The 27,667-nt window shown below is 47.4% G+C and overlaps 1 protein-coding gene across 2 annotated transcripts in view; it reads right to left on the reverse strand.

Annotated features, from left to right (window-relative positions):
- COL5A1 (collagen type V alpha 1 chain) overlaps positions 1 to 27,667 on the reverse strand; it is a 198,733-nt gene that overhangs the window by 135,154 nt on the left and 35,912 nt on the right. For both annotated transcript variants that reach the window (XM_088147231.1, XM_088147230.1), the window contains exons 2-4: positions 18,945 to 19,112; positions 17,574 to 17,787; positions 14,636 to 14,798 (exon numbers count right to left, since the gene is read on the reverse strand). In XM_088147231.1, coding sequence (XP_088003357.1) covers positions 14,636 to 14,798; positions 17,574 to 17,787; positions 18,945 to 19,112 — 545 coding nt within the window. The remainder of the gene's footprint in view (positions 1 to 14,635; positions 14,799 to 17,573; positions 17,788 to 18,944; positions 19,113 to 27,667) is intronic.

Raw genomic sequence — 27,667 nt, forward strand, 5'->3', positions numbered from 1 at the left:
CGGGCAGGAGATGGGCCATCCCCCCCTTCAGCATCCCAGATCCAGGGTGGGTTTCTATTGCCACATTTTGCTGGAGAGACCCAGCAGCCTGGAGGGATGCTGAATGCTCCCCATCAGCCCAGCTGAAGGGGCTTTGCCTGCCAAGAGCTGCACAGACTTCAGTGACATCCCCGCAGCTTCCCAAGACTGCAGACACATGCTCACGCTTGCGTTTCCTTTCCAAGTCAGTGCTGTGTTAGGTTTCCTTTCTTCAGCAGAACCTCTTGATGTCCTTAACCCCCAGTGGAGGCATCTCAAATTCACATTTCTTCCTGGTTCCAAACCAAGCAAAAATTGCCTTATTAGTGTGGCTCAAGTTTTCCAAGCCTTGCAATGTTACAAATGCCCAAAAGGAAGAAAGAACCCTTCTCCACATATTCATGTGCAGTGTGAAGTACTACTTTAGAAGGAAATAACATCTCCCCACCCCCAAACCCTATAATATCAGCAGGAAGCTGAAGACAAGAAAAGGAAAGGACCGAGCTTCATATCATTTTTGGGATTCTTGGCCACAAGGAAGAAGAATAGCAGTGGGTAGTAAGTTTTGGAACAATCCTGTAACTGTGCAGTCTGTGGAAAGATGTGAGACAAGACTGCACTGATCACAACTGCCCACGCGGCGTCCTTGCATGCTAGGATGACACTGAAGCTGAATGGCTGCAGAAATTCCAGGTGAAATTCCCAGAGTTATTTGAAGGTGGGCAAATCAGGCTGTCACGTTCCCAGGTCACCTTTATACATTCTAAACCCTAAGTGTCTTATTTCCACATAAATCCACAAACCCTTTATTTTTTAAAACATGCAGAAAATTCTGCTTTAATTCTGCATTTAGCTATCTTTTCCTCTCAAACTACGTACTTGACTTATCCTTGGATAGACATTTGAAAGAAAACCTATAGTGGGTCAGCAAAAAAGTGAGGGTGACTCAGTTTTGCCTGCCTTCCCAGAGTAGAGGAGGTTAATTCAAATAAGAATTTGGTATGATCCAGTACCCAGAAGCCCCTAATATGCAATTGCTCCTAGGTAGCTTTTCCTAATTTCAACTGTAATCTCCCTCCCTGTAGCTGAACTCCATATTCCACGCCCGCCCTCCTGCAGGATAGAAAATAGGACGCCCTCACCTTGTTGGGTCATTGGCTCCACTGTCCAACTGTCCTTCCTGTTTGGAAGTTTGTGCTAACAGTCAGAATCTGCCTTTCTGCCACTTAAATCCATGACTCTGTCCTGAGCTCTGGAAGGCCATCATATCATCCTCAATCATCTTTTCTCAAGGCTCAACATAATACCTCTTTATAGCACTTCATTTCTAATCCCTCCATCATCCTCATTGCCCTTCTCTGAATCTGTTCCAATTCATCAAGATCCTTCTATCAGTTTGGCGCCTAGAACAGGACATGGTACTTGAGGTGGGTCTGATCAAAGCAGAATAAGGCAGAATGATAACTTCGTGATTTGGAAATTATACATATGTTGATGCAGCCTACAATTGCACTCCCCTTCCCTTCCCTTCCCTTCCCTTCCCTTCCCTTCCCTTCCCTTCCCTTCCCTTCCCTTCCCTTCCCTTCCCTTCCCTTCCCATTCTTGTTGCATTGCTTGCACTTATTCAGTATGCAGTCAATTAGTATCCCAAGATCTTTTTCACAAAGACCATTACTAAGCTAGGTATCCCCCTCATCATATATCTGTGCATTTGTCCCTCTTAAATTCCATTCAATTATTTTCCCGCTTCTCAACCCATCAGGAACCTCTGTCTTGTATAGTAATTGCTGACCCACTAATTTTGTGCCATCCCCAGATTTAATAAATATTCCCTTCATCATTTCATACAAGTCGTTAAAAAAAATACTGAAGAGTACAGGACTTGGGTTGATCCTTGTAGCATTCTAGTCAGTATCTTTCTACAATTTTATAAGTAGCTGTTGATGAACACTTTCTGAATATGATTTTCAAGCCAGCTGTTCTCCTCTTAATAGCCAACACACTCACCAGTACGTAATGGAGTACTTTGTCAAATGCTTTACTGAAGCCAAGATATATTATGTCTAGCACAGCCTCACAATCTATTAAAGGTTAGCCAATCAACAAATGGGATTTGTTCTTGACAAATCCATGCTGACTATTGGCAATTACAGCATTGTTTTTGAGACCCATACAGAACAATCTCTTTACAATCTGATCTGGAATTTTCCCAGGTATTGATGCCAGACTGGCCGGACTGTGGTTTGCTGAGCCTTCCTTTTTCATCATTTTGGAGAAAAGGGCAACATTTCCTCTCTCCAGTCATCTGGCACTTAACCCATTCTCCAAGATTTCTCAAAGACATAATACACACGGGTCTGGCCAGACCAGCAGCTGGTTTCTTTTCTGCTCTTCTCTAATCCCATGATTTAACCATGTTCAAAGGAAGGAGGCTTGTCCTAACTGTGTTTTATCCAACTCAAGCTTCAATACTTGTCTTTCTCTTCATAATTTCCTGATAAAAAACTTGTTGTTGTTGAAGAAGAGCAATCAAACTAGGGCTTGGTGGGAGACCACTACACAATCTGATAGCTATAGGCTAGACTGAGAAGTAAAAAAGAAATCTCACCCCAAATTCTACCAGCACCCCTTCTTTATTACTGCCACGAAAACAAGATGGACTGTTCATGGTACCACCACAAGTCAGACTCAACTCAAGGGAGACCTTAGTTATCTTAACAGATCAAGTAAAAATTCATGTGTCAGGCCTTACTCTTATTGTGCACTATTAAAAATCACAATGGGGAGGACAAGGAAGCCATTAGAGGAGACCAGCTTGTTCCATTCTTGAATGGAAAACACAGCCAGCTCCGATTCCCAATTTAATGTGTCCCCATTAGCCAAAGTAAATCATATTAAAATTGTTACACTTGTTTTGAAATTCTTCCACTGTGAGTCATGTATCAGCGAAAAGTCCATGCGCTGCAGTGGGTTGGGGGTGGAGGGAAGAGAAGGAGCAGGAACCCCCCAGGACTGCCAGAAAAGATCTTAGGATGTTGCATGTTTACATGAGACATTCCTGAAATTTGTCAAATTAGGGAATTAAAACATCAGGACCTCAGCAAAGTTCGAAAATCCCAAATCTAAACTTGGCTGATGAGTTATAAATGACCCCTGTTTCCTTGCCTCTTCAGGAAACAAAAGAAATCAATGTGTTCTTAACCAAAGAGAGGAAAACCCTTCTGCAAAAAAGGTTTGACCCACAGTGCCTGTCTTCCTTCCCAGCAAACTTCAATAAACTTAGCTTGGCTGTGCCCTTTTAAATGGGCACAGCAATACTGAATTGGAAGTAGCCCCAAAGGAACACAGAGAGAGCCTTCCATTTACGATGGGGCAACAGACCTGGTGCTTTTTTCCCCTCTGAAGAAATTAAACTCTGTTCATACCATCCCACAGCCATTCCGGAGAACACTGTTCTAATCTTCAGCACGAAATGGGGAGGGCTAAAATTATCCCTCCTATTAGTCTATCTATCTGTCTGACAGTATTTGCAGACTGCCCAGTGAGTTCAGACTCTAAGCAGTTTACAGAAAGAAAATAAAATCAACCCCTCCAAGACCAAAGGCTTGCTGGATAGAAGAGAGGTGCAAACGCAAGGAGGGATGGGATCAGATGTACCAGAGAGGTATCCCAAAGTCTGGGGGGCACTACAGAGAAGGCCTGTTGCCAAGCCCACATCCCACACAAGGATGGACGCTCCTTTTCTTCTCCTCTCCTATTCACTGTCCCTCTCAGCCGCTGCTAAGACACTTTTTCCCCTCCTAGATCTGAACCCTGTGAGTCGGTCTCGTATAATACGTCAAAACGCTTAACTAGATAAACCCGTTTGCTGGATTTGTACAATACATGGAATCATAAACTAATTGGGTTCCCATAGCACACTAGGCACTTCCAGAATGAGCTCAATGCTAATCAAGCTTAACAGTTGTACCAGAGCAGGTGTTTGTTCACCAGCAGATCTGCTTAAGCTCCTTGTGGGATCTCAGCTTGCATGGAATACATCTGGGAAAGAAGAACACGAATAAAGCAAACAGCACCGGGGGTCATTCAACGAGTGGCCGAACACATCAAGTGGAAACCGCCTGAGGTCTGGAAGCAGAGAAGCCTTCCTTGTAGGCCAGATCAGAACAGCGGATCCAGAATTCTGGGAGTTCGGTTCCCAAACAGCTGGATGGCTCAGAGTGGGGTGGGGAGCTGATAGAATATATAACTGGGCAAGAACCGCTTTTTACCAAATAACCTAAAAAGTGGGGAGTAGGATTCCATAAGCAACATTTTCCCAGGAATTGAGGTTCCATGAATGTGCAGGTCCTCTTTCTATCACAGACCGTGGCACAGCCTCAATGAAGGGACGTCGAGTCTCACGATGCTGGTCCAGCATCTGACTGCCATTATGGCAACTGTTTCTGTGGCTGGGAATGGATTTTCCATGTTCTTGGAGTAATTTCAGTTGCACAAAAAGTGTGGGGGGGGGGGCTGGCAAGAGTGTGGAGGAAAATAATACATCCTCTTTCCCCCTAAAACCTGGGTGACCCATTAGGATCCCCCTGCTAATGCCCTTCAGATCCCCGTGCATTTTCATTCAGGGTGCCTACGCTGAGCAGGGAGTGGACTGGGTGGCCTCCGGGGCCCCTGCCAGCGATCTACAACACTGATGCAACTCCCAGTGCCTCCATGGGAACTGAGACCAGAATGGACTCTGGGGGAAATCATGCTGCTTTTACCCTGTGCTTGAATCTTGGTGCGGATTTAATCCTGACCTCTCACTGCTTCCCTCGCTGTGGGCTGTGGCATCTCGGCCTTCTCCAGTCCCCAAATCCTGCTTCAGGCTGCAAATGGCAGAAAGAGCCCCAAGGGCAAAATATCTCCGGTATCTGCAGGGGGAGGAAACGCCTGCAGCTGACTTCAGGAGCGCATTGCACCTGAGCATCTGGGCAGCTGAGCTAGGGCCGGCTTCCAGTCTGAGCTCACCCCCTTGCCTTAGCACCGGTTGGGGTAAGAGCTCAGGGTGGAGAGGGGGGCACAGAGATGCTGCTGCTGGACTGCAACTCCCATCATCCTCCACTATTATCTAAGCTGGGTGGGATGATGGGAGATCCAAGGTGCTGCCTACCCGGGGTCTAGAGGAAGGAGCCTAGGAGCACCTGGGCAGGAACGCTGGGAAGGAGCGAGTCAGGACAGGGGCCATTGCCCCAGACAGGCTGGGGTCCCTCCTTATGTCTTCAGAGGCCTTCTGCAAGGGTGAAGAACTGAGAAAGCTAAAACAAAAGGTCAAGGAGGATGAGGCACTCGGGGCAGAAGCTCTTGCTTTCCCGGTCCATGGGAAGAGAAGAAACACTCCAAGCATCCAGAGGGTCAGTGCAATGGCGATCCCTGCTCTGGAGGGAAATACCCTGGGGCTCTGACGTGACCCAGCAGAAGAACCCAAGCGACACCCGGAAGCCCCAGCCAAGGCGTTATCCATCCAGGGTAATGGCCCCCCCACAGGCCGTTCCCAGCCAGACGCCAACGGCCTGCCCTGCCAGACAAGTGAGAGGAGCAGAGGAGGTGGGGGACGTGTTCCAGCCTCTCCCCCCACTTTCCATCTGCACATACGTCACTTTCTACTCTGGTCACGATTGGGAAACGTGATTGTGAAGGCCAACTTTTTTCAGATGATGAGGGCCGATTGCCAGGGGGACTCAGCAAGCTCCCTGGGCAACGCCGTGCCAACTAGAGGCCCGGCCAAGGGCCTCGGGAAGGGGCTGAGAGGCAAGCAGCTGCCCTCCGGGGAGGGGACCGGAGAGGCTCACACGTAACCACTATGGCCTATGGCTCTGGGCTCATGAATGTGGTTTGTGGCTTACGGTGGGGGGTAAAGCCAGTCAGTGGCTTAAAGCTGCTGCCTCTTATGGCCAGGGCAGGACTGGGAAGGACGCCTGGCTGCCCCAAAGGTTTGCTGTTGGCTTGTCCCTATCCTTTTCTTTTCTTTTCTTTTCTTTTCTTTTCTTTTCTTTTCTTTTCTTTTCTTTTCTTTTCTTTTCTTTTCCTTCTCTCTCTCTCTCTCTCTCTCTCTCTCTCTCTCTCTCTCTCTCTCTCTCTCTTTCTTTCTTTCTCTGATTACAGCATGAGACAGAAGCGCTTCCAGGGCTGCCCTTCAGAGAGATGTCAGCATTTTCCCTTATAACGTTCCCCCTACACTGCCAGGGGAAAAAGCACACCAAAATGAAATCCCAGATTGGGGATGCTTTCCAGATGATCAAAGCGGGCCCCTGCCAGGAGAAAACAAGGCCTCGAGAGCTCCCAGTTCTGGAGATCGAAAACGAAGCAAAACCACGATTAAAACCATAAATTATATTTTGAGCTTGTGGAGAGGAATTCCTTTCTGTAACATAAAGCCCGTTGGCTGAAAGGGTTTTAGATTTTCCATCGCTCCATGGTATGGACTTGAGGCTTTTTTCCTTTGAAACCCCTCAAAGGGCTCTGCAGCGAGAAAGTGAACTCAGCGCTGGCAGCCCTGCTGGCACGTGAGGCCAAGGCACCATCACGAACTGGCGCTGGCAGCCTACCAAGGGGGAGGGGAGAAGGAGGGGGAGGCACCGGGCCTCCCCACAGCCCTCAGCTGCAACTTGCAGCAGCAAACCTCTGCACTTGTGCCCCAGCTGTGCACTGCAAACCATCTGCCTTAGGGCTGCGTGAAATACGGCTAGCACACCCACCACGAGGCTCCTTTTCTGCATCTCGGTCGGGCCCACGGATAGTTGTGGAACACCTCTACGCTGGGCCTGTAATCCTGCCCAAAGTTCCAGAAGTCCACCCAAATACGGTGGCTGAATTCATGCCCAGAAGGGCACGTCTTGCGTCTCCCAGCCTATTTCCTGGGCTGGCCTCCTGGGGCCCAACCAGGTTTGATGGACTGTTCCCAAATGCAACACATTGGCCAGGTCTACTCCTGTGCAGCAATAAGAACATTCAGCTGACCTCCACCCCTTCCTTACAAAGACACAAACGGAGCCCCTGATACTCAACAACCTAGAAATAGCCTGAGGTTTACAGAGCTTTTAACTCAATGGCAGTGAAAACAAAATAAATTCATTAACACAAGGAAACAAACACAGGTGAGGTGAGGTGAGGTGAGGTGAGGTGAGGTGAGGTGAGGTGAGGTGAGGTGAGGTGAGGTGAGGTGAGGTGGGGTGGGGTGGGGTGGGGTTGGGTGGGGAAGGGAGATTTTGCTGGGTTCTGTCTGAGCTCAGCACACCTTGTCCAGGACCAGTTCAGTCTCAAACAGCTGGCACTGGAAAGTTTACATTTTGTAGCACTCCATAAGAATATGGGGAAGCAAATAAATGGTTCAATATAATCCCCAGGGGACCTGCATGGAATAAAATTAATTAGAACATTCCCTTTTTTATCTCTAATGTGTTTTAAACTGGTTCTATTTAACTGCAATGTATTGAACAACTTAAAGGATCAGACATTTAAGCGCCTCTCGATTGGCAGCTAAGGCAAATTACAGATGCCAAGTCAGAGTCTAATTAAAAAACACCCAACCAGCTATCTGCCTTTTTCATCTTCTGAGATGTAACCTATTTCCTACATTCTTTTTTCTAAAGGGCATATCATTATCCTTTTAAAAATTAAGTTATGGCCTTTTTTAATTGGTTTTAAGAAATATGCTGGCCAACCAGAAGGGCCTATTTTTGAAAATTTGATACCCTGTGGTCTGTTCCGTCCTATGCTTTTAAAGTCAAATGGGAAAAGCTAACTTGGGACCCCATCTTATTACGCTGAACCCATCACTTCACGCAGTCTCTTTGAGTCTGCTCTGACTGGCATCTGATGGAGATACAAATTCATTCCTGGTGACAGTAAATTTGCACCTTTCTCTCCCAGGTTCCCTGGAGCATCACAGGAGCATAAGGAGTGGAAGCAGCCCTTGGCCCCCCTCTCCTCAGCGCAGGCCCCCCTTAGTGTGTCGCAGGCAGAAGGGACTCACCTCTGCTCTGGGAACTCTATTTCCTGAACTGGTCTTTCTTCCTAATGTTTTTGGAATCTGCCTTCAGTCACTTAAACCCACAATACTGCTCAAGGCCAGCTATTCCCGGCTCTTTCAAGCTGTCTTCATAGGAAGACACGTCCCGTACCTGGAAATACCAAAGCCAGCTTTTGCTTTGATAAAGTCAGACATCTGGGGGAAAAGGTGTAACTTTGCATACTCATGCAGTTATCATGTTTGATCTATTTATTAACTGTAGAATTATAATTGAGTCGGACAATCATTACATTTACGAATGGAATTTACTTTAAAATAGTACTCAGTGTCATTAGCAATGAAACAATATGCTGCATTTTGAACTCTAAGAAACCTATAATCTCTTAATTTCATTCATCTTGGGGCCGAGAGGTGGTTGAGGTTCTGTAAGATGCTTTTGGTGGTACAGAGAACTTGCCTTCTGAACACTGAAGGGATTTGCTTCCTTTTTATTGTTCATTACTTTTAAAAAAAAAACGCTGCCCAGAGTCAACTGGAGTCAGGTGGCCTTGAAATTGCATGGAAGGAAGGGAGGGGAAGAGGAAGAGGAAGAGGAGGAGGAGAAGGAGAGAGGGAGGGAGGGAGGGAGGAAGGAAGGAAGGGAGATCAACCAACTGAAAAGCATAAAGCTGAAGATAGCAGAAGATCATGTGCACTACAAAAATCCAAATGGCCCCCAGGTGGAAGCAAACATTTCCCACCTTCCTCTGTTGTCACGGAGTGCTGCAGCCCAGCTCTGCCAGCCCCAGAACAAATCATCCCCGTGAGAGTGAAGCCGAGCCAGGCCCCCCAGCAGCTGGTAGCCCCAAGGCCAACCAAGCACTGAAGGCACCGGCCACTTCCACCGCTGGTCCTCCCTGCAGAGGAACTACAGCGCTGCTCTAGATAAAAGCCTTCCTCTTGTAAGTGAATAGAAACCATTTTGGAGCACGACAAGATAGTGAAACAGAAGTACTTTGTCTTGTTGCATTCATTATTCTACAAGAAAATGTTTCACTGGACTTTGCTCTTTCCCATTTTCTTAATATGTGAAAAAGCCCACAAAAAGGCTTCGGGGGGGAAACAAAGGAAAAAACCCAAGTACAATTTCCTGAATTTTTGTTTCTTTTCAGAGCCTCCCCATCTCTATTTATAGCACTTAGTAGCTTAATTTCTCCAATTGGCCTTGCTGCTCTCCTTTGGGCCTGTTCCACTGCGTCTGAATTCTTCCCGAAGTGTGATGCCCAAACTTCGCCAATACGTAGCATGACTGTCACAGGAAAAAGGGGAACTATTAATTGCTGTGATGTGGAAACTCTACTTCTATTGATGCAGCCGTTGGCTTGTCTTAGAACCCTGTCATGCTGCTGACTCCTATCCAGTTCCAGCCTATTTCCCTTCCTCATCAAGATCATTAAGAACTCGATTTGACAAGCATTGCCCTGCCTTCTCCGCCAAGCCCTTGACGGAGCAGAAGACCCAGAACTGACCACGTAGCCACCCCCATCCCAGTTTGGTAGGACCTGTCCCAGGTTTCATGTCAGGCTGCCTGCTCTGGGGTTCCCCAGATCCTCCTCCCTCCCACTCTTCAAGCTTGGGACATCCCTTCCTGCAGTCCCCTGCAGGTCACCACTTCTCCAGGAGTTCTCAAGGATAATAGGGACAAAGGTTTCCTCAGACAATGAGCCAGTTCCTCCATCTCCCAGGATGCCTTACATCTGACCTCGGAGAGACTAAATCAGGATTGTTAGAATTTCTGAGCCCAACGGAGCTGGAACACTCTTTCCCCACCTGGCATTTCCCAGCTGTGTACTGTGTTCTCCAAGAGGTCTGGAGCAAAATAGGAGCTTAGAGGCTCTGACTTCTCTCCGTTGCCTCTTAGCAAGTTGCTTTCTCCACTGAGCAGCTGGCTTACAAATTATTTTCTTATCTATCTAAAGAAGCCCCTGTTTCATTCTTAGCACCTTTCAGTATTTTCAGCTTCTTCTGAGCTTCTGCTTTCCTGATACCCTCCCTACACTCCCGAGCCACCTGTCTTCTTTCTCATCCCTCTTTCCATTCATATACGTGCCTTTTTTCATTTTCAGGTTCGCAGTATTTGTGTTTGTTTCTCCTGTGTGCCACCATGACTTTCACTGACCCAGGTGGAGAAATACTACCTATGATCTTGGTTCAATACTACCTATGATCTGGCCTATTCAAACACCCTAAAACAGCAACTGCCTTTTCAGCAGCTGCATCACATTGTTGACACATGTTCAGGTTCTGATCTACTAAAATGCCCCGTTCTTTTCCAGATGTCCTTATACTTCTGTTTTTCACTTTTTCTCCCCAGATGTCCTTCCCAATTTTCATCAGATGTAGTCCTTCATGTAAACTTCAAGCCAAGTCCATGGTTGAGGAATCCAGTCCTTCTTGCTGGCTCCATCTACATAGCTAGATATTTACTTCCAGGAGGCTATTGTCTCTTCTTATGCCATGACCCACAACTGGAAGGACTGACAAGCCCCTTTTGGACTTTTTGCAGGAAACAGAAAAAAATACGATATATGGATTTGATGATTAGTTAAATTAATAGATTATATAAAATATGTATGTTAAGATGTAGTTTTAGAGTAAGAGGTTATTATATGATTCATTTATATCTGCCGTATAAGAAACTGGAAGTTCTTCTTCTTCTATTTATTTTTCCCCCTTTTTTTCTCTGTTTTCCACGCTTTTGTTTTCTTTCTTTACTTCTAGTTTTCTTGCGTTCTATTCTTCTTCTTGACTATTACTTCTTGTTAGTTTTTATCCTTTTGCTTTTTACAAAAGTTCTTTTTTTAAAAAAAGAACAAGGTAAGGTGCTTTTCCAGAATGGCTGCCTTGGGGGAGTTGCCTCTCTAAATGGAAAACCAAGCCCACCGATCAAACTGCTCCCCCCACTTGGCACCCCAAATGTTCCCTAGCATTCTGCTTCCTGACCCTTTTTCTGGGTAGGAGGGCAACCTTTCCAGTCCAGCCGGCCACCTCTTCCTGCTTAGACTTGCTAAGAAAGCCAGCAGGATCCCCCACCACTCTTGCAAATGAGGAGGATAACAGAGGCCGGGTCTTTGCTCTGCAGTGGGCCAGTTTCTATCATCTTCATCATCATCATTTGAAACCAGTGGGGAACACATTCTGGCAAGTACCAAGGGAGGTTCAGCAGGGTGGCTCTCCCCACATTGCCCCATGCCAGGGGTCTCAGCAGAAAGAAAGAAGGAGAGACTACTGGGCCAGATCGTCTTAAGCAAGCCAAAAATAAGTCCTCTGTCTCTTCCCCGGGTGAGCAGAGGCCTCCAACATGACAGAACCATCTGTACAACTGTGGTGGTTTGTCCCTCCAGGAAAAGAGATGCTTGAGGAATTCAGTCCTTTTGAGTTCCAACATGAGCTGATCTCTCCAGCTCTTCAAATGCTCAAACAGGCATGACCCTTCCTGTGGATGGTCACCCTCGCTGGACTTGCCTCCAAAACCAGGGATTAAATTGGGTTTAGAAATTCATGCATCAGAAGGGGGTCTGACTTTCTGGCCAACAACTTCTTCTTACAACTCTAGGATTTAATTAAAGCGTTTATTTAAATAGGTGCTTTCATTCATTCATTCATTCATTTGGTTTGGACAACCACCCAACCCACAACCACTCTGGATAGCATACAAATGAATTAAAAACAATAGTTAAAAATAAATACAGTATCAAAATAAGCAAACCAAAGATGCTGATCAATATATTACTATCATCCTGGAGACAGACTCACTCCACCCTCTGGCCCAGCACCCAGAGGAACAGCCAGCTCTTCAGAGCCTTCCTTATAAGGGCCAACAGGTGAAGATTTCTTACCTTTCTAAAGTAAAGGTTAACATGGAAACAAATAGATTGGACTTAAGAGTGATTGCATGCAAGGAAGCACAGCAGGCAAAAGAAATGTGGTCAAAGATAGAAGGGAGGAAGGATTTCTGGGCGACCTATCTGAAACATCATATCTTTATTTATTTTATTATATTTATATAACACTGTGTTCCACAAGAACTACTAGAGTTTGGCAACAGTAAGAACAGCAATAGCAGAATTAAAACTAAAGTAATATCAAGTCAGAGTCAATAATACAAAAAGATGTCTAGTCATCACTTCCCAAACAACCTCTGGAACTACTCAATTATTGTCAACGTCTGGAAAGCCATCAGAGTGGATATTAACGCGACCTTGTAGCCTGGAGTTGGAGGGACAGGTTCTCATTGGCCATTTAGGGATCCTTCCATTGGGATTCCTGCACTAAGGATGGGGGGGGGTCTCCCAGGGCTCCCTTTCTGACTCCAAGAGTGGAGGGACCAATTAATGTGAGTTCCCTCCCACTCTCCTTCATAAAATTAGGAAGACATTAGAGCAGAATTTGCCATGGGCACAAGCCCCAGACTTCTGAACACAATGTTAATTATATAAATTAACCTGGTTAAGGTCATCCAGCTTCTGAGATACTGCTAGAAGGGGAGGAGAGAAAACGCAGACTCTTAACAGTAGCCAACACCAGGAGCTTCACAGAACCTTCTGAGCAGAAGAAGTCTATCTGATCACTGTGATGTCAGCAAACTTAAACTAGCAAAAGAACCATTCTTAAAACCACTTTAGTTAAGATCTAGGAGCTCTCCAGAAACATATGAAAAACTGTACTTAATCACAACCTTGCCGCATTTTTTCCTGCTCATTCAACAGCTCACCACTGGGGAAAAAAAGGATTCCACATCACCACCTAGAGTTTTCTGGCTTCAAGCAATGTCTGAAGCAGAAGCATTCATTAAAAAGGTGTCTGGCTGATAACTTTACAGCAGTCAGTTTGGAAGAAATAACTCAAGGTTTTGGGACAGTGAATAAAACATTTGACCAGAGTGCTATTCAGTGGCCGAAAATCAACCCCGATTTTTCAGCTCCACGGTCCCCTTGGACAATCCCATATAACTGTAAAATGTGGAAGACTGCATCGTGAGGCAGAAACTCTTTGTCCATTGTATCATTAATCAGTCCAAGTTGTACTCACAAAGGATTGTTTTTTAAGGTGAGGAGACACTATGGTTGGCAGGTTGAAGAGTCATACTTTTCAATTCCCTGCTTTACCCAAGATTACTGTAAAACCCAAGTAAAGTAGAAAATATTGTTTGTCCATTTTGAGACTTAGCTGAACTCTATTCTTAGTTCAGAAACTAGGATGAATCTCTGTTTATTTTCCTCAGGTCCTTTGCTAATTTTTTTATTTTACAAATTAAACCAACAAAAATTTTACTCATCCATATTTGAAACTCCTAACAGACTTAACGTCTTAGAAAAACCATATAAAACCTTCTTGTATACTAATAGCATCCAGCCAGGCTCTTTTCCAGAGTCTGTGCTTTTGATTTTAACTCAATGTTGCATCAAGAAAATTCTTCTGCAGACTTTTTTCAATCATTCTCATTCAATTTGATGATAAAACGTCCTTTTGGTTTTGTTTTTTTTTTCAAATAAGAAAAATGTGGTTAAATTCTCTGGGCAAAATGCAAGGGTTTTTGACTCATCTTAATAGAGGTCTCAGACAACCAAAGAGCATGAGTGAATGAGCAAAGTGTCCCAGCTTTTACTGCACAACATCTGCAGCTTCTCAGCATCTCATTCATCCATTAGGACCCCGGTGGGAGGAGACACAATGTGACCTCCTCTCTTGGCAGAGAGGTGGCAGCGTGGTTGAGAGCACAGTGGGAAAAGAAAAATGGTGGCACACGCTAACACCACACCACAAATACAATAAAAAATGCCAGCCCCCAAAATGAAGTTCAAAAGCACTGAGAGGGAGCAAAGGAAGCCAGAACCCGTTTTTGCAGGGGGAAGGAAGCTTGAAGGATATGGAAGAATGGTTTGAGCACTGTAACTTTAAAGAGATGGGACTTTCTGGCAGAAAGGAAAGTGAAGTCACAGCAAAAGAGAGGGAGGAGGGTGGAGCCAGGAGAACTGGGGACACTGTAGAGGGCCAAGACCCCGGAGCTGGTGGGCTATTCAGACCCCCAAGGCTGGTAATTCAAGGGCCCAACAGCAGCCGTGGCAATCCAGAACCAGACAGGAGCTGGCTCCAGTTCATTTCTTAGAAACAGGGCAGGAAAAATAAAAAATGTGATAGCTTAAAGATCACTCGTGAGCAGCAAAGGGTGACCTCCCTCTGGACCACTTCAGAAGGGTTAAACCAGAAATCAATAAGCCCCCTTCACGTCAGTTACAGAGAGTCCCTGAAAGGGGCTTGTTAATTTCTGGTTCCCCCCTCTTCTCTCACGTTCTTTCTGGTTGTTCGTGCTCCCCAGGAGGGTTCCATTGCAAGCCAAGGCTAAGCTTTCAAGGCTCTGCCATTGGGACTGTTCTACAGAGGTTTATTTAGATCTCCTTTCTAAAATATGGCATGACAAGCTCCCCTTCTCCTCTCTCTCTCTCTCTCTCTCTCTCTCTCTCATCCTGAACGTGTTCTCATCCCTAGGAACTGCATTCTCTGATTTTCAGCAACATGAGACACCTTCCTGACAGGCTGGCAGTTTTTTCTCTCTTGCACTCTTACCTCAAATACTTCTTCATCCAAGATTCTTGTTCCAAAGACAATGATACCATTAACATCAATGATGGGGTGGTCGCTCCGGTCCAAGAACTTGGTGACCTTTTTTTTACAGTCCAAAATCAGAGTGACATTCTTCTTATGAACACTGAAAGCGACCCGATGCCATCTAGGGAAGAACAGGCCCAGCAGAAGGTTAAAAGAAGCTCCAGATTTCATTGCTTCCCCATGCCCACTTCAGCAAAAGGAGAAGCTTCTAGGATTGCCACAGCATGAAAGCTTCTTCCCTTGACCAGTCATGAATTTTATACTCTATCGCTGCAGAACGGAAAAACTGCAGGCATTATCTCAATTCTCATGAAGTATTAAACCCTAAACCTAGTTTAACAAACCACAATGGCTATGTTCATAACACAAATACCCAAGCAAATAAACTTTGATATGATGGCCTGATTCACACAGCACGCTACCTATTTTAGCCTAGTCTTTCACTTTCCCCCAGGAAATTCCCCAATGAGGCAGCTGCAAAATAAGCAGGGATTCTTCACATGTGGGTGCTCCTTTCTCAACCTATAATAAACAGCACATCACCTCCATGAATGTCTGCCTATTATGTTACTGGAGGGTTTAAGGATCAAAATAATAGTTTAACACATCATTTGAGCAAAAATCTATACTGCCAAAAATGAATTGTAGTGAATGTTGAGGTCACACTGCATGCAACCCGCCCCTGATTTATGGCAATCTTCCCCAATTGAGCAGCTCCCGATACGTTGGCCAACCATGGGAATTCTGGGTATTGCAGTTCCAAAACATCTGGAAGGCGGATTTTATAAAACTGATTTAGGAGATTAAACTCATTTTAAATCCCTTGTGGGCTCCTGCATTTTCATTTCAGTCTAATGCTGTTCCAGCCATAAACAGATTGTTTTGACTACCTGTAAATATATGGAAATTTTTACTGAGTAGGAAAAGATGTTGTCATATAAAAAGGCTTGCCAAATGCCAAAGCAAGGTGTCCGTTCTTTCAGCACACTAGAGAAGAGCTTAGGGGGAGCTCGCTCTCCTTCCACATTTACTCATGAAAATAAAATCCAGATTCAAACTAGTTTTTGAAAAGTAGAGCAGCCTTCTTATCAGGAGGCCACCGAGACAAGAATGGACATGGGAAGTTGTGCCTTTACAGTATTCCCAGAAGGGATGGCCGTAGCAGAGAGAGAGCAATTTCTGAGCAAGTGGGAATGGTGGTTCAGAGTTTATACCATGTCAAGTCTCAGGCCTTCAGTGCACTCTTGCATCCGCTTCCTCTTATCTCTAGCCCGCTTGGTGACGATGCTTGTTTACATTCTCTGCATTCCGGCTCCCTGTTTGGAGAGGTCTCCTGAGATAGGCTGGAACCTTCCAGCCACCAACTGAGCCCTGATGTTTCTGAGGACAACCCTGAACATATTCGCTTTTCAAGTGGAATTATCCTAGCACGAAACAATCTCCAGGCATTAGCTGTGAGTATTAAATGCTCTGGGAATTAGATTTAATAGATAGCCTAAGACAAATTTTTATTTTCCACTGGAAAAAGGCACGCTTACCCGTCAACACATCTTTAAATCTAATGAACGTTATTCGTTGGATGTCTTATCCCCATATAATTCCATGGCTGCCGCTTTCTTTTTTACCGCCATAATTGGATTTGTGTCTCATTATATTATTCCACTTGCATTTTTCTACCTGTTAACTGCCTTTCCTCTTATTTTTCTTAGTCTCATGCATTAGAAGCCTTAAGTACTTTGGGGAATCAGATGGTGAAACACAGAATATTTTCCAGTGGAAAATACAAAATGAATAAATAACTAAATAATAAATAGTAAGATTTTAAAAAATGGGAAAGGCAAAAACCAAAGTCTAATCATGTCAACTAAGCAAAGAATTTGTGCCTGGGCATCTCTGCTTTTTATTTTATTTTATTTTATTTTATTTTATTTTATTTTATTTTATTTTATTTATTATTTTAGCAAGTTTCTAGACCACACGTTTGTAGACGGACCTGAATGTTTGTGAGAAGCCCAAGGAGGGCCTTTCCAGGGTTTTCCAAGTGATGACAGCCCCAACAGAACTCAGTCTTTCCCCGCATTTGGCAAAAACGGACTTACAGAAGAAGGGCCCCAGGCAGACCCAGAATTCAGCTTTCTCTTGGCTCATGTCTTTGAAATGGCCTGGAGAGGGGGAGACGGATACAGACTCCCCCAGGGTTGCACAGCCTTTTTCCGTGCGGGCTTCACCGTCAGGAGCTCTTCTCCTGAATGCCAGATCGAGGCCTCCTAGGGCTACAAGAGGCCATGGGGGCATCCGAACTAAATCGCCCCACACAGATGGCTGTCCAGCCTCTGCCTGCACACATCCCAAACCCCTTCGCTCCTTGGCTCCACTCACCCTGCCTGCAAGGGAGCTTTCCCTAATATCCAGCTATGCAGCCAGTGGACTGAAGACCAAGAGAAGTGGCGAGTTCAGTCCTGGACGGGAGGCGTTCACACGAAGAGTCACAGCCATCTGTTGCAGAGAGTTTTAATTTGGATTCACAGACTCCAACTTTACCTTGGGTTCAACATGTGATGGGAACCCAACCCCTGTCTTACCACATTGTGCAAAGTAGGCCATCACATAAGACACAACATTGCTTGTTTATTTGTTTGGGCCTAGCATGTGGTGTTAACCTGAGTTCAAGTGTTATGCATATGATTTTATGACCTGCTATCCTCATTCCCTGTTTGGAAGGTGCCTGGAGGCCTCCTACTGGGCCACTTCTGAAGACAGGTTTTTGGAGCTTCACAACATCCTTCATTCCTGAACATGTCATCTCCTGAAGGACTACTACCGAGCAGCCAAACAAAGAAAACTCTGGAATTCCTCCCCCGACCCCCGACCCCCAGTTTCGCTCTGGTTCACGCACTTGCCGTCCGAGAGGTTGATGCCCCGGAAGAGAGGATAGTTATCCGGGCCCGGCTTCTCCATGTGATCCTCATACAGGAAAACTGGGGATCGTCCCAACTCCACACCAATCTGTTGGATGCCTTGCTCGTTGTAAATGGAGATCAAGAAAGACTGGCCTCCCTTCTTGGCTTTTACCGTGGTTAGGATAGAGAAATCTTCAGGAAATGGAGATGCTGGAAGGAGAAAAGGGAGCGGAGCAAAGAGCTGGATCAACTTCTCTCTGAAGGCCACAATGGCGGAGTTGGGTTGGAAAGGTCAACTAAGTGAGGAGGGTCTGCTTTGGGTCTTTAGGTACTAGTATGACTAATGACATCCAAAACTGGGAGATGCTTCAGTGTCCACGCAGAGACACCTACAAATACAGCACGACTCCATGAAGACTTAGGATCCTTTAGGATCTCTCAGGAATCTCTCACTCCATGAAGCATGTGGTTCGTGGCATTCCAGGCCAAACAACTGGATGCTTTACAGAGCTGACAGCGGCAAGAGAAGCGTAACACCAAGATCCTCAAACTACCAGCTGGGGAAAACAAAACCTTCTAATTAGCCCCAAATATAGCCTGCCTTGGACTGGAGAGCCCTTCTGTGGAGCTACGTGTCACTGCATCTGCCCTCTCCGAGACCCTTTTACTGTCAAATCCCCAAGCAGCATTTCCTTTTGAAAACTGCTCTGCAATTACCTCTGTTATCTTTATCTCGCTATCCGCTCATTTGCTTGTTTGGAGCTGAACTAACATCTAGTTACTTGCAGGACGTGTGTTATTAAACAAAAGGAGCGGAAAAGTTCAGCGAGGCCTAGGCAGCCTCCAAGCGCTAAGCCGCCGTGCCCTTCGGAGGGAGGGCGCAGTTTTGCACGCCAATCTGCCTTTGCGCCCGGCCGCAACTTCCAAGCCTCTTTTCATGGCCGGGGCTGAGCCTTGGATTACGCAGAGAAAATGCCTGGCATTTTGGCCGCCTGATCAAAGCAACCCGCTGCTTCCCTCCACATTCCTCAGGCGTTTGCCAAGTGGGTCTTCCAGATACACCCTAAACGAGCTGCTGCCCTCCCTGAGGATAGATCTGCCGCTGCCGCTGCTGCTGCTGCTGCTGCTGCTGCTGCTGCTGCTCTGCTCAGAAGGCGAGCCTCTGCCTCACAGGCCAGAACTCCCAGCCGTGGTGACCTTTGCATTTCAGCCGGGCAGACCCTGAATCCACCTGGGCAAAGCAGGAGAGGAAGGAACCGGATGCGCCAGGCTCCCCCAAGGGCCCCAGGCCTGGCCGCCAGCAGGGTGCATGCCTCCTAAGGAGGAAGAGGGTGCCCGTCCTTCCCAGGAAACCGAACTTCTCTTACCAGGATAAAGCTGCTTGGTTGGGGCACTCAGCTGGGCATCCTTGGTTACACGATAGGCCACATCTGCTCCCTTGGAGGACCGCCTGTTTGTGCAGAAGCCCGTCGTTTTCGATATGCCATCGGGTAAATTATGGAAATCTAATACCTTCAACAGATCTGCAGGTTCAGCTGAAAGACAGAGAGAGGCCAGCGTCAGAACATTGGAATCCCAGAGGGGAAAGGAACCCTTGAGGTCCTTTTTTTGCGCCTCTAACAGACAATCGTCCGGCTGCTGCTTGAAGACCTCCAGGGAAGGAGAACTCGCCACTTCGTGGGGCAGCCTGTTCCCCTGGCTGACAGTCTGCACGGCCAGAAGGTCCTCTTGGCAACTAGCCTGAAGCTCCCTCCTTGTAGGCTTAATCCACTGCACAGCCCAACAGTAACCAAAAATGTCAACACAACTTTATTTCAAAGGAAGGAAGGAAAATGGAACAATTTCAAAGAGGAGCAAAGCGTGCAGGACAGCCAATACAATGAAGCCGGTCCTTCAGTTTGCAGCTGATTTTATGGAAGAATTTTCCATTTACGAAAACAACATTTTTCCTGAGTTTATCCATTTAATATACATAAAATAACCTGGCGGATTTTTCCACTCTTCATTCCTCATCATGTACACCTAACTCTGACAACTTTACTAAGCAGCTAAAAGCAAGTTGATGGCAATATTTATATTTATGGCTATTTATAAAAATTAAACATCTAAGTCAGAAAGTGCTGGAAGAAATGCATTGGGTTGCTTCAAGCAGAAGCTGGACGGCCCCAGTGAGTCACGCAGCAGCAGGAGCTGGGCCCGAGGGCTTCTGAGGCCCTCCACACGCCAGGGGCCCAGGAGGAACCGGCCACCCGGGGCTCCCTGTGAGCAGCCGTGCCCCGCCCTTTCCGCCCCGTGTTGCAGGCGCCTCCTTGGCTCACTTGGCCAGGGACACTGTGGGCAGGGGGGCAGCTAGGGAGGAACCCTGAGGCCAAACGCCAGGCCGTGCGGCCGGAGGGGAGGGGGCAGGACCTTTTCAGGCCCCCACAAACAGCAACCACCGAGGCAGCTGAGCACCAGCCCTGGGCTACTAGCATCTCTTGCTCCTAGCCATGCCAGGAAGCCATTTGTAGCCATCAGGACACGGGCATCATTTGACAGGGTCACATTTCCCTTTCTGTGTTTAACGTTCTGGTTCTTTTCAACCAGATGGCCTACTAAAGGCATCCCGCCCTTTAAGCCAGCACTGATCAGGCCTTTCCAATCTAGGTTTCTAACTCCAGGGATTATCATGGAAATGACTTTGTGGCCCTGGCCCCACATGGCTCTAAGTGGTCGGCCCCAGTTTGAACAGGGCGCCCTCAGCCTGGCAGAGCCGGGGAGGTGGGCAGCCTTAAAGCCACCCAGTAAGGCTGAGACATGCAGGAGAGCCTTGGCCCGAGGGAAGAGGGCCCTCAGAGGCCAGGATCAGACCGTACAGGGTGGGCGCAGGGAAGACCCTCACCCAGCTGCTTCAGGGAGGATCCTGCCTGTCATTGGTCTCCAAGGTGGCCAAGGATCTCCAGAAGGCCATCCGGTGGGGCGGGGGGCTGTTCTGCATCTTTCCTTGTGGCCATCTAGGCTGTTCAAAAGGGCTGGGGGAGGTCTCTCTGCCCCCCTTGGATGGCAGCTCAGGGCGAGCTCACCTCCTCCTGCCTGCCTGGCAGAAGGGCAGCCCCCCCTTATGCCCCCCCTGCTTTTATGGGGCCACTGCATAATCAGTAAAAATAGCAATGCAAGGATCCACTTCCGAGAGAGAAAACCTGTCAATGGTTTTGACAAAACTTCTTTTCTTATTTTAATGAAACGAACAGTGCCTCAGGAAGGTATTATGAAAAACCAAAGTTTAATAAACAATAAAAGATGCCAGAGGAGCAATTATTTAAAAAGAACATGAGCATCTTCTTAAGCACACTGGCCATTTTAAGGACAGAGAGGAAACTCTGAACATCTACATTCAATCTTTCTATCCAAGAAGACATTTGTAGAGGTGCAAATAACTGACCAGCATGACTTGGCTGTCATTACTAAACACAGGGACGCTTAACATCAGCCAAGCCATCCTTAACTGAAGGGGTCTTCACCAGCCCAGGTGTGTGTTTTTTTGGTGCCTCTGCTCCTGTGGTTCTCGTGGCAAGATTTTTCGGAAGTGGTTTGCCCTTTTCTTCTTCTTCCTCCCGGGGCTGGGAGAGAGAGACCGGCCAAGGTGTCCCGCTGGCTTCATGCCTAAGGTGGTACTGGAACTCAGGGCCTCCCCCTTTCTAGCCTGCTGCCTTCACCACGACGCCAAACTAGTTCAAGTCCAGGTTAGCCAAACAATATAAACCACATTCCAGCTTAATGGGATGGCCCAGTTCACACGAGATGCTCGGGCCGTTCAAACCGGCCTCACCAGCAAAAGTGCCATGTGGCTGAGGAGTTATTTGGAGTTGGAAAGGCCGGGAACAGAAGGGACTTTTGGGGAGAGGAAAGCCAGCGGTCCTCTGAAGAAGAGCTGACTCGGGCCACCTCTTGGGACGTGCAGAAAAATGCCACCCGATTCCCAGCTGGTTAGAAAGGGCTTGTCTCTTCGTGCAGTGCCAGTGACCTTCCATACAGAAAAAGGATTATCGCAAGGGACAACAGCTGACAATTACGTGCAAGGCAGCATGTCTGATGCCAAGTCTATAGGCTGCTATTCTAGGTGGAAATATCAGTACAGGATGCTCTGTAGTGCCCCGTTGGGAGACATCGTGTGACCCTGCACCAAAGAGGGTGGAATTGCGCACCCCAGCCTGAATGTTCTGCACTGCAGGGCTAGCCCAACACCAAGCACAGCAACATGGGTCTGGGTCCCCAAACCCAACCTGGGTTAAAACTAATCCAGTGGGGAGGGAATGCTGTGTGCCTCCAGCTGCTGGGTCCTCACGTGGCCTGGTCAAGACTGTCCGAAAGGCGTGAGACAGCGCCTTTGGGAGTCTCTTTGCCCACCTTGTGGGCGAGTTGTGGATGCTGCCAGATGCCAAGCCAGGGACTCTGAGCCCTGGAGAAGAGAGGAGAGAGCCCAGCCCAGGATCCCTGCTGAAACACACACACACATACACACACGAGTCTCCTCTGCTGTTGCCTGCCATGGCCAGCAACCGGGGCTCCGAGAGAACAGTGTGGCCGAGCAGCACCAAACGGCCATGGCCCTGGTCAGTGGCAGGGGCTTGTGATAGAGTCACGGTCCCCAATGGCAAATGATGTGCTAGGAGTGATAGTTGCGCCCAAAGAACTATTACAAGAGTCCACTTCCTCCTCGCTCTTATGGACACCCTGAAGGTCTTCTCCTCTGCGAACTGCAGCCTCCCGTTCTTGGTTTGTGTTTCTGAAACACGTGGGTGTCACTAAAAGAAGAGGGCAACAGCATCCACAGGGGGTCAGTGGGATGCAAGCAGCACTGCAGCACTGTGATGCAAGCCCCCTCCTTTTCACATGCACACCCCAAAGGGGCGGAGCTTGTGCAATGCTCAATGCAGCTGTCCCCTCTCTGATGAAAACACTGAGAGCTGAGGTCACTTCACACGCCAGACTTTGATATTGGTTACTGAAGATCAGAGCAGAAATGGCCAAAGAGGAGCCATGCGAAGGATCATTTTGAATCCCTTAATACTTGTGCGTGAGTACCCTGGAATTCTGTATGTACAATATTTATTTGCCTGTTTATCTGATTTATATGCCCACCCATCTTACTGTAGCAACTTCAGATGGCTAACAACACATAAAAACACAGTCAAAATGCACATCAAAACATTAGAAAATGTATGAAAGCAGTTAAAGTAAAACCTAATTCTACAATAAATTCAAACCACAAGCACATGGGCTCCCAACAGTCAACTGAACACCACCTTGACTAACTCAACCTGCTTAAATCTAGCTATATTCTCCGGGACAGTTGTGGACAAATCATAGCCAACTCCCCACTTTCACTTTCCACAGAGCCCACCGAGTGTTTCAAGCAAATTTTTGCCAGCCCCCCATCTCCTCTGACCCGGTTCCATCATTAAGGTTGTTTCCCCATCCCCTGACCATCTTTATTGCCTTCTTTTGGACCTGATCCATTTTGTCTGTGTCCTTGTTAACTGCAAAGGTCCCAGAAAAAGAACCAGTTCTCCAGAGGAGCTCCAGCCAGCACAGAGTTATCTGCAACTAGTTACTTCTCCCAAAAGCAAGTCTTTAAATGTGGTGATGCAACGGTTAACTTGCCGGAGGACTGGGGAGACCCAGGTTTAAGTCCGCTGTCAGCCATGGAAGCCTGGTGGGTGACTTGGGTCAGTCCTTCTCTCTCAAGCAAAGGGGATAAAATGAAAGAGGTCCCCAAGTCATCCACCTTCAGCTCCTGGTGCATAAGTGGGACAGAAATCAAATACATACATGCACATATAAACCTGAATTTGCTGGGTTTATACAATGCGCTAGACCAGCTAAAATGCTGATGCTTCCACCGAACCAGGTAACTTCTCTCTTATAGCCAGGATTCGATTTTTCTGTTTTTCTTTTCCTCTTGTTCTTCTGGGCCCCATTTTCTATTCTGTCCTATCAAGATTGCTTGGAATTGTATCCTGTCTTTCTGCTGCCAGTTCTGTTTGTCTCCAGATTCTGATCTGGATGCTGTCCACGCTTCCTTGCAGCTGATAGGAATAACGCACCGATCAACTTTGACCAGTTATGCGGCTGGAATAACAGCCCTGCTTTCACAGCTGTGTCCCAGGATTAAGGCAAGAGCCTCACCGCAGAACTGCGGAAATAAAAAGTAAGAGCCCAGATGAAGCACGGCCTTTTCAAAAGATGCTTCGTTTCTCCCGGCTATCCTACAGGGGTTGCTTGTCTCTCTGTGACCTAAAGTAAGTTCTTAACCTTCAGGTGAGGAGGGCAACCGCTGCGCACACATGGGAGGATCTGCTCTGGCAGAGCTCTCCGCCCAAGTCCCCCTCCAAGGTCCCCCCCATCTCCTCAGTCCTGCTCTGCAAAAGGCAAAGGGCAGGATTAAGGGAAGAGGATAACCAGCAATCCCTCTCTGCTGAGACCTCGGTGAGAGTTGCTCTAACCAATCTGGCAAGAGACTTAGGAAAACAGGCTCAGGGGATCTGGACCATCCACGGAAAGTGCAGGAGAGGAAGCAAAATGAAGACCCTTCTCCTCCTCACTGCCAGCCTAGCCGTCACTCCTCCTCCCATTCACCAGCTGGAGGAAGGGAGATATGTGTGCAACCAGGAACGTCTGCATGGAGGAAGAATGTGGATGATGTGAGAATCTCTTGCAAGAAACAGGGCTCTGGGACCCGTCCCCCAAAAGGAATGTGGCTGATGGTGGAAGAGGGATTCCCAGGGAAGAAAAAGGCAGCTTGGCTGTGAGGAGGTGGAAGGAAGCTTTCAGTTTAGAGCCCACCAGGCCACGTTTCTTAGGCTCTTAGTTTGCAAAGCATCTGACAATTATCTGGAGTCCTCTCCGTGGAATAGTCATGGATAATCAGAAAGTAAATAAATTGCGAGGGAAATGCTGGGAACCCGTAGCAGAGGCTGATCACGCTCAGCCCAAAGAGGAAGGAGGAGGCTGAATAAGAGAGGCAATTTTATTCTAACTTTGATTAACAAAAGGCATTTCAACTTCTGCTACATGAGGGAAAAAACCCTATTATTTTGCAAGAAGTGTGTCTTAAAGCCTCCAACAGCATCATCATAAAATTCAGCTTCTAACAGATCAGAAACTAACATGTCCTATAGGCACGCAGCATTTCTTTAAAGAAACTGGCAAATAGGAATTGGAATTTGCTCCCAAATGCATTATACCTCCCATAAGATTTGGAAGGCACTCAAGAAAGAGATTTCGAGAAGGATAATTAAGAACAAAGTACAAAGGGTATATTAAAGCACCTCCCCTTGATTTAAAAGGACACTCATGGAGCCATTTCAAAAATGTGCACGATATCATCAAGCGAGTTCTTGGCAGGGAAAGAGGCCTGGATCCAGTGCCTTCCCTCCCCTCCGACGGCCCTGGAATGTTTCCTCCTGCAGCAACGGCGGGATGGAGAAAGGGCACCGGGGCTGCACGCCCAGTGATGCAGGGCAAGCATAGACGGGGCTGATGTGTCTCAGCTGCTGGCCAGCAGCGGTCCTGAGAAGCGCAAGGGGGGCCTTCCTCAGGGCCGCATCGAAGGGCTTTCCTCCAGTCCTTGAGGTGGCAGGAAGGTCTGCGGGCATGAACTGCACTGCCCCAAAGGCCAAGCCCTCTTCTGCCTCAGTGGTGATGTTGCCAAGCGGGGCTGTCCTTAACGCAGGACAGTTAAGGTAAGCGATTGCTGGACTCCACAGGTTTGGTTCGCCATCCCATCAAGCGTCACCAGGTGGTAGGAAAAACTTTCACCACTTTAATGGGGGGGGGGGGAGACAGAAAGACTGGGAAGGTGAGTTTTGACAGATGGTCGAAGCAGCAGGTTTAATGACCCATCAAAACTTGCTTTGTTTTTGCACCAACATTTTTTGAGTGAGCATTTTCAAAGGGAGCCCAACTAGCAGCCCTAGAAAGCACTACACACACATGAACCAGGTGTGGGTTAATCCTGCAACCCAAGCCAAAATGGCCTGGAGAGCAGTGTCCAGGGACCAGAGGAGAGGGCGCATGCCCCCCACAAAGGAAAGTGGCCTGTGGAAGTTGGGTAGATCCAGATCCCACCCTGGCTATGCCATTACCAACATCAACAATGAGTCTCCATCCTTTTTCATAAAGCAAGACTTGTGTCAGGAGAAGAGGAAAAGCACAGCTTTAAACCCAGAGCAGCTGAAGGCAAATTTAGTCCTTTAAATGAGGATCTTCTTGCTGTATGGAAGAAGGATGCCCAGGTGAACCTCATGCATTGCAGCTCCTTGCACTTCCACAAGCCCTGGAGAGCGAGGCCTCCGCTGACAACTCAAGGGGATGAGCGGAGATAAAGGGCAAAGGCAATCTCTAAGGCATGTCCAGGTCAACCCCTGGCAGAGAGCCTCTGCTGCCCTATTGAGTGGCGGCTGTCTTCCACCCTGGAGACTTCAGTCTGGAGAAGGGCACTTAGGGGCAAGGCTTGCGCCAGCCTCTACAGGCAACTCTGAGCTCAGGCCCAAATAAACCATCCAAAAGAAAAGCGTAATAACATTGGATTTTCATGAAGGAAACAATTAATCAACCTCAGACTTTCCAGGAATACAGCAGCTGAGCTTGGCAAGGGAAATGAAGGCGACAAGGAAAAAGTGTGCCCTGCAGGGTGACTTCTAGGACCCCCAACACTCTCTCACAACCTCCTCGGCCAACTGCTCACTCTGCATCGCCCGCCCACCTTCCATCACCCCCTGCATCTCCTCTCCGCCTTCCCTCCCCAGCATCTGCCGTCCAGCCTTCGCTTCCAATTTCCTCTGCCATGCTCAGCACCTGAGGCCCCACAAACGCTTTTCCTTTTATGCTGCAGATTTGACACTCAGCACACACCTATGTATGAACAGCCAAAGGGCCCCTCCCGGTGCCCTCTTTAATATGCAAAAGCACAATTACTAGCAAAGGGGGAGGGGGGCGTCTCTCCCAGAGGCAAGGGCTTACAAGCTTCCAGGTCCCAGTGCAACTTGCATGAACATTCATGCTGAGCTGCTTCTATCTTCCAGGTTTAGTTATGAAAGATCCTAACCAGGCCATAAAGCCAAAGTAGGCATGGATTTTCACAGCCAGAGGGTAATGACAGAAAATATCATTTGGCTAATTAACAGCTGTAATAAACTTGGAGGAAGTCCAAGTGCACTGGGAGGAATTCTGTTTGAAGAGCTTATGCACACGCCTTTCCTGCGTGCTGATCAAAAGCAAACGTTCTTCAATCAGATGCAAACAGTCTCCTCTTCCACACTGTGTCACCTCAAAGGAAGACGGCGTAACCTGAAAGCTGAAACAAGCCATATATCTCTTGCAAGGGGCTTGCTTTATCCACCACTCTGAGCAGAAACCATAGTTTGCATCAACAGAAGAGAACCCCCAGGATCGAAGCTGAGGACCCGCAATGCCAGAATTTCCTCCCCAACCTCCACCCCACCAGCCAGCCTCAGATGCGCCCCACTGCAAACACTGGAAATCTACAGTGCTTCTCAGACTGTGCATCGAGACCTTCCAGGGGCTGTCAGCAACTTAAGGGGGAGGGCGACAATCAAAAAACTTGCCACAGGGAGAGTGGGGGTGTCGTCACGCTTGCTTGTGGCTTTGCCTGCACAAACCTCAGTGGAGAGTTGTGTTAGACAATATTTGAGAACTTCTGCGATACAGTTTTACACTTAATTATTACACTTTAATCCAACACTAAACCCAATAAAAGTACTCATTTTATTCATGGGGGGAAGTTAGACAAATTCATTTACCATTTCAGGGAGTCGTGTTCCCACCAAGTTAGAGGCCCTTATACTGTGCCCAACCAGTAAAAGGCAAGCTTTCTTTCTATTCGGGCACCCTGTGTCTTTGTTTGGTGAGCAGCCTGGCTGTTGCATTTCCACACAAAGACTTCCAGATGCTTTTCAGGTGCACCCCACCCACCCCACATCCAGCCGAGAACCACCTGCTTATAACTTAAATCCATTATAATCATTCTGTGTCCTGCCCTCTGGCACAAAACAGAACATACCTTGACCTTCTTCTCCTGACATCCATT

The sequence above is a fragment of the Python bivittatus genome, unplaced genomic scaffold (genome assembly GCF_059951505.1).
Source record: "Python bivittatus isolate LINGU-HERP-01145 unplaced genomic scaffold, Pbiv_v1 ctg000160_np1212, whole genome shotgun sequence".
In the NCBI taxonomy this organism is placed as follows: Eukaryota; Metazoa; Chordata; class Lepidosauria; order Squamata; family Pythonidae; genus Python; species Python bivittatus.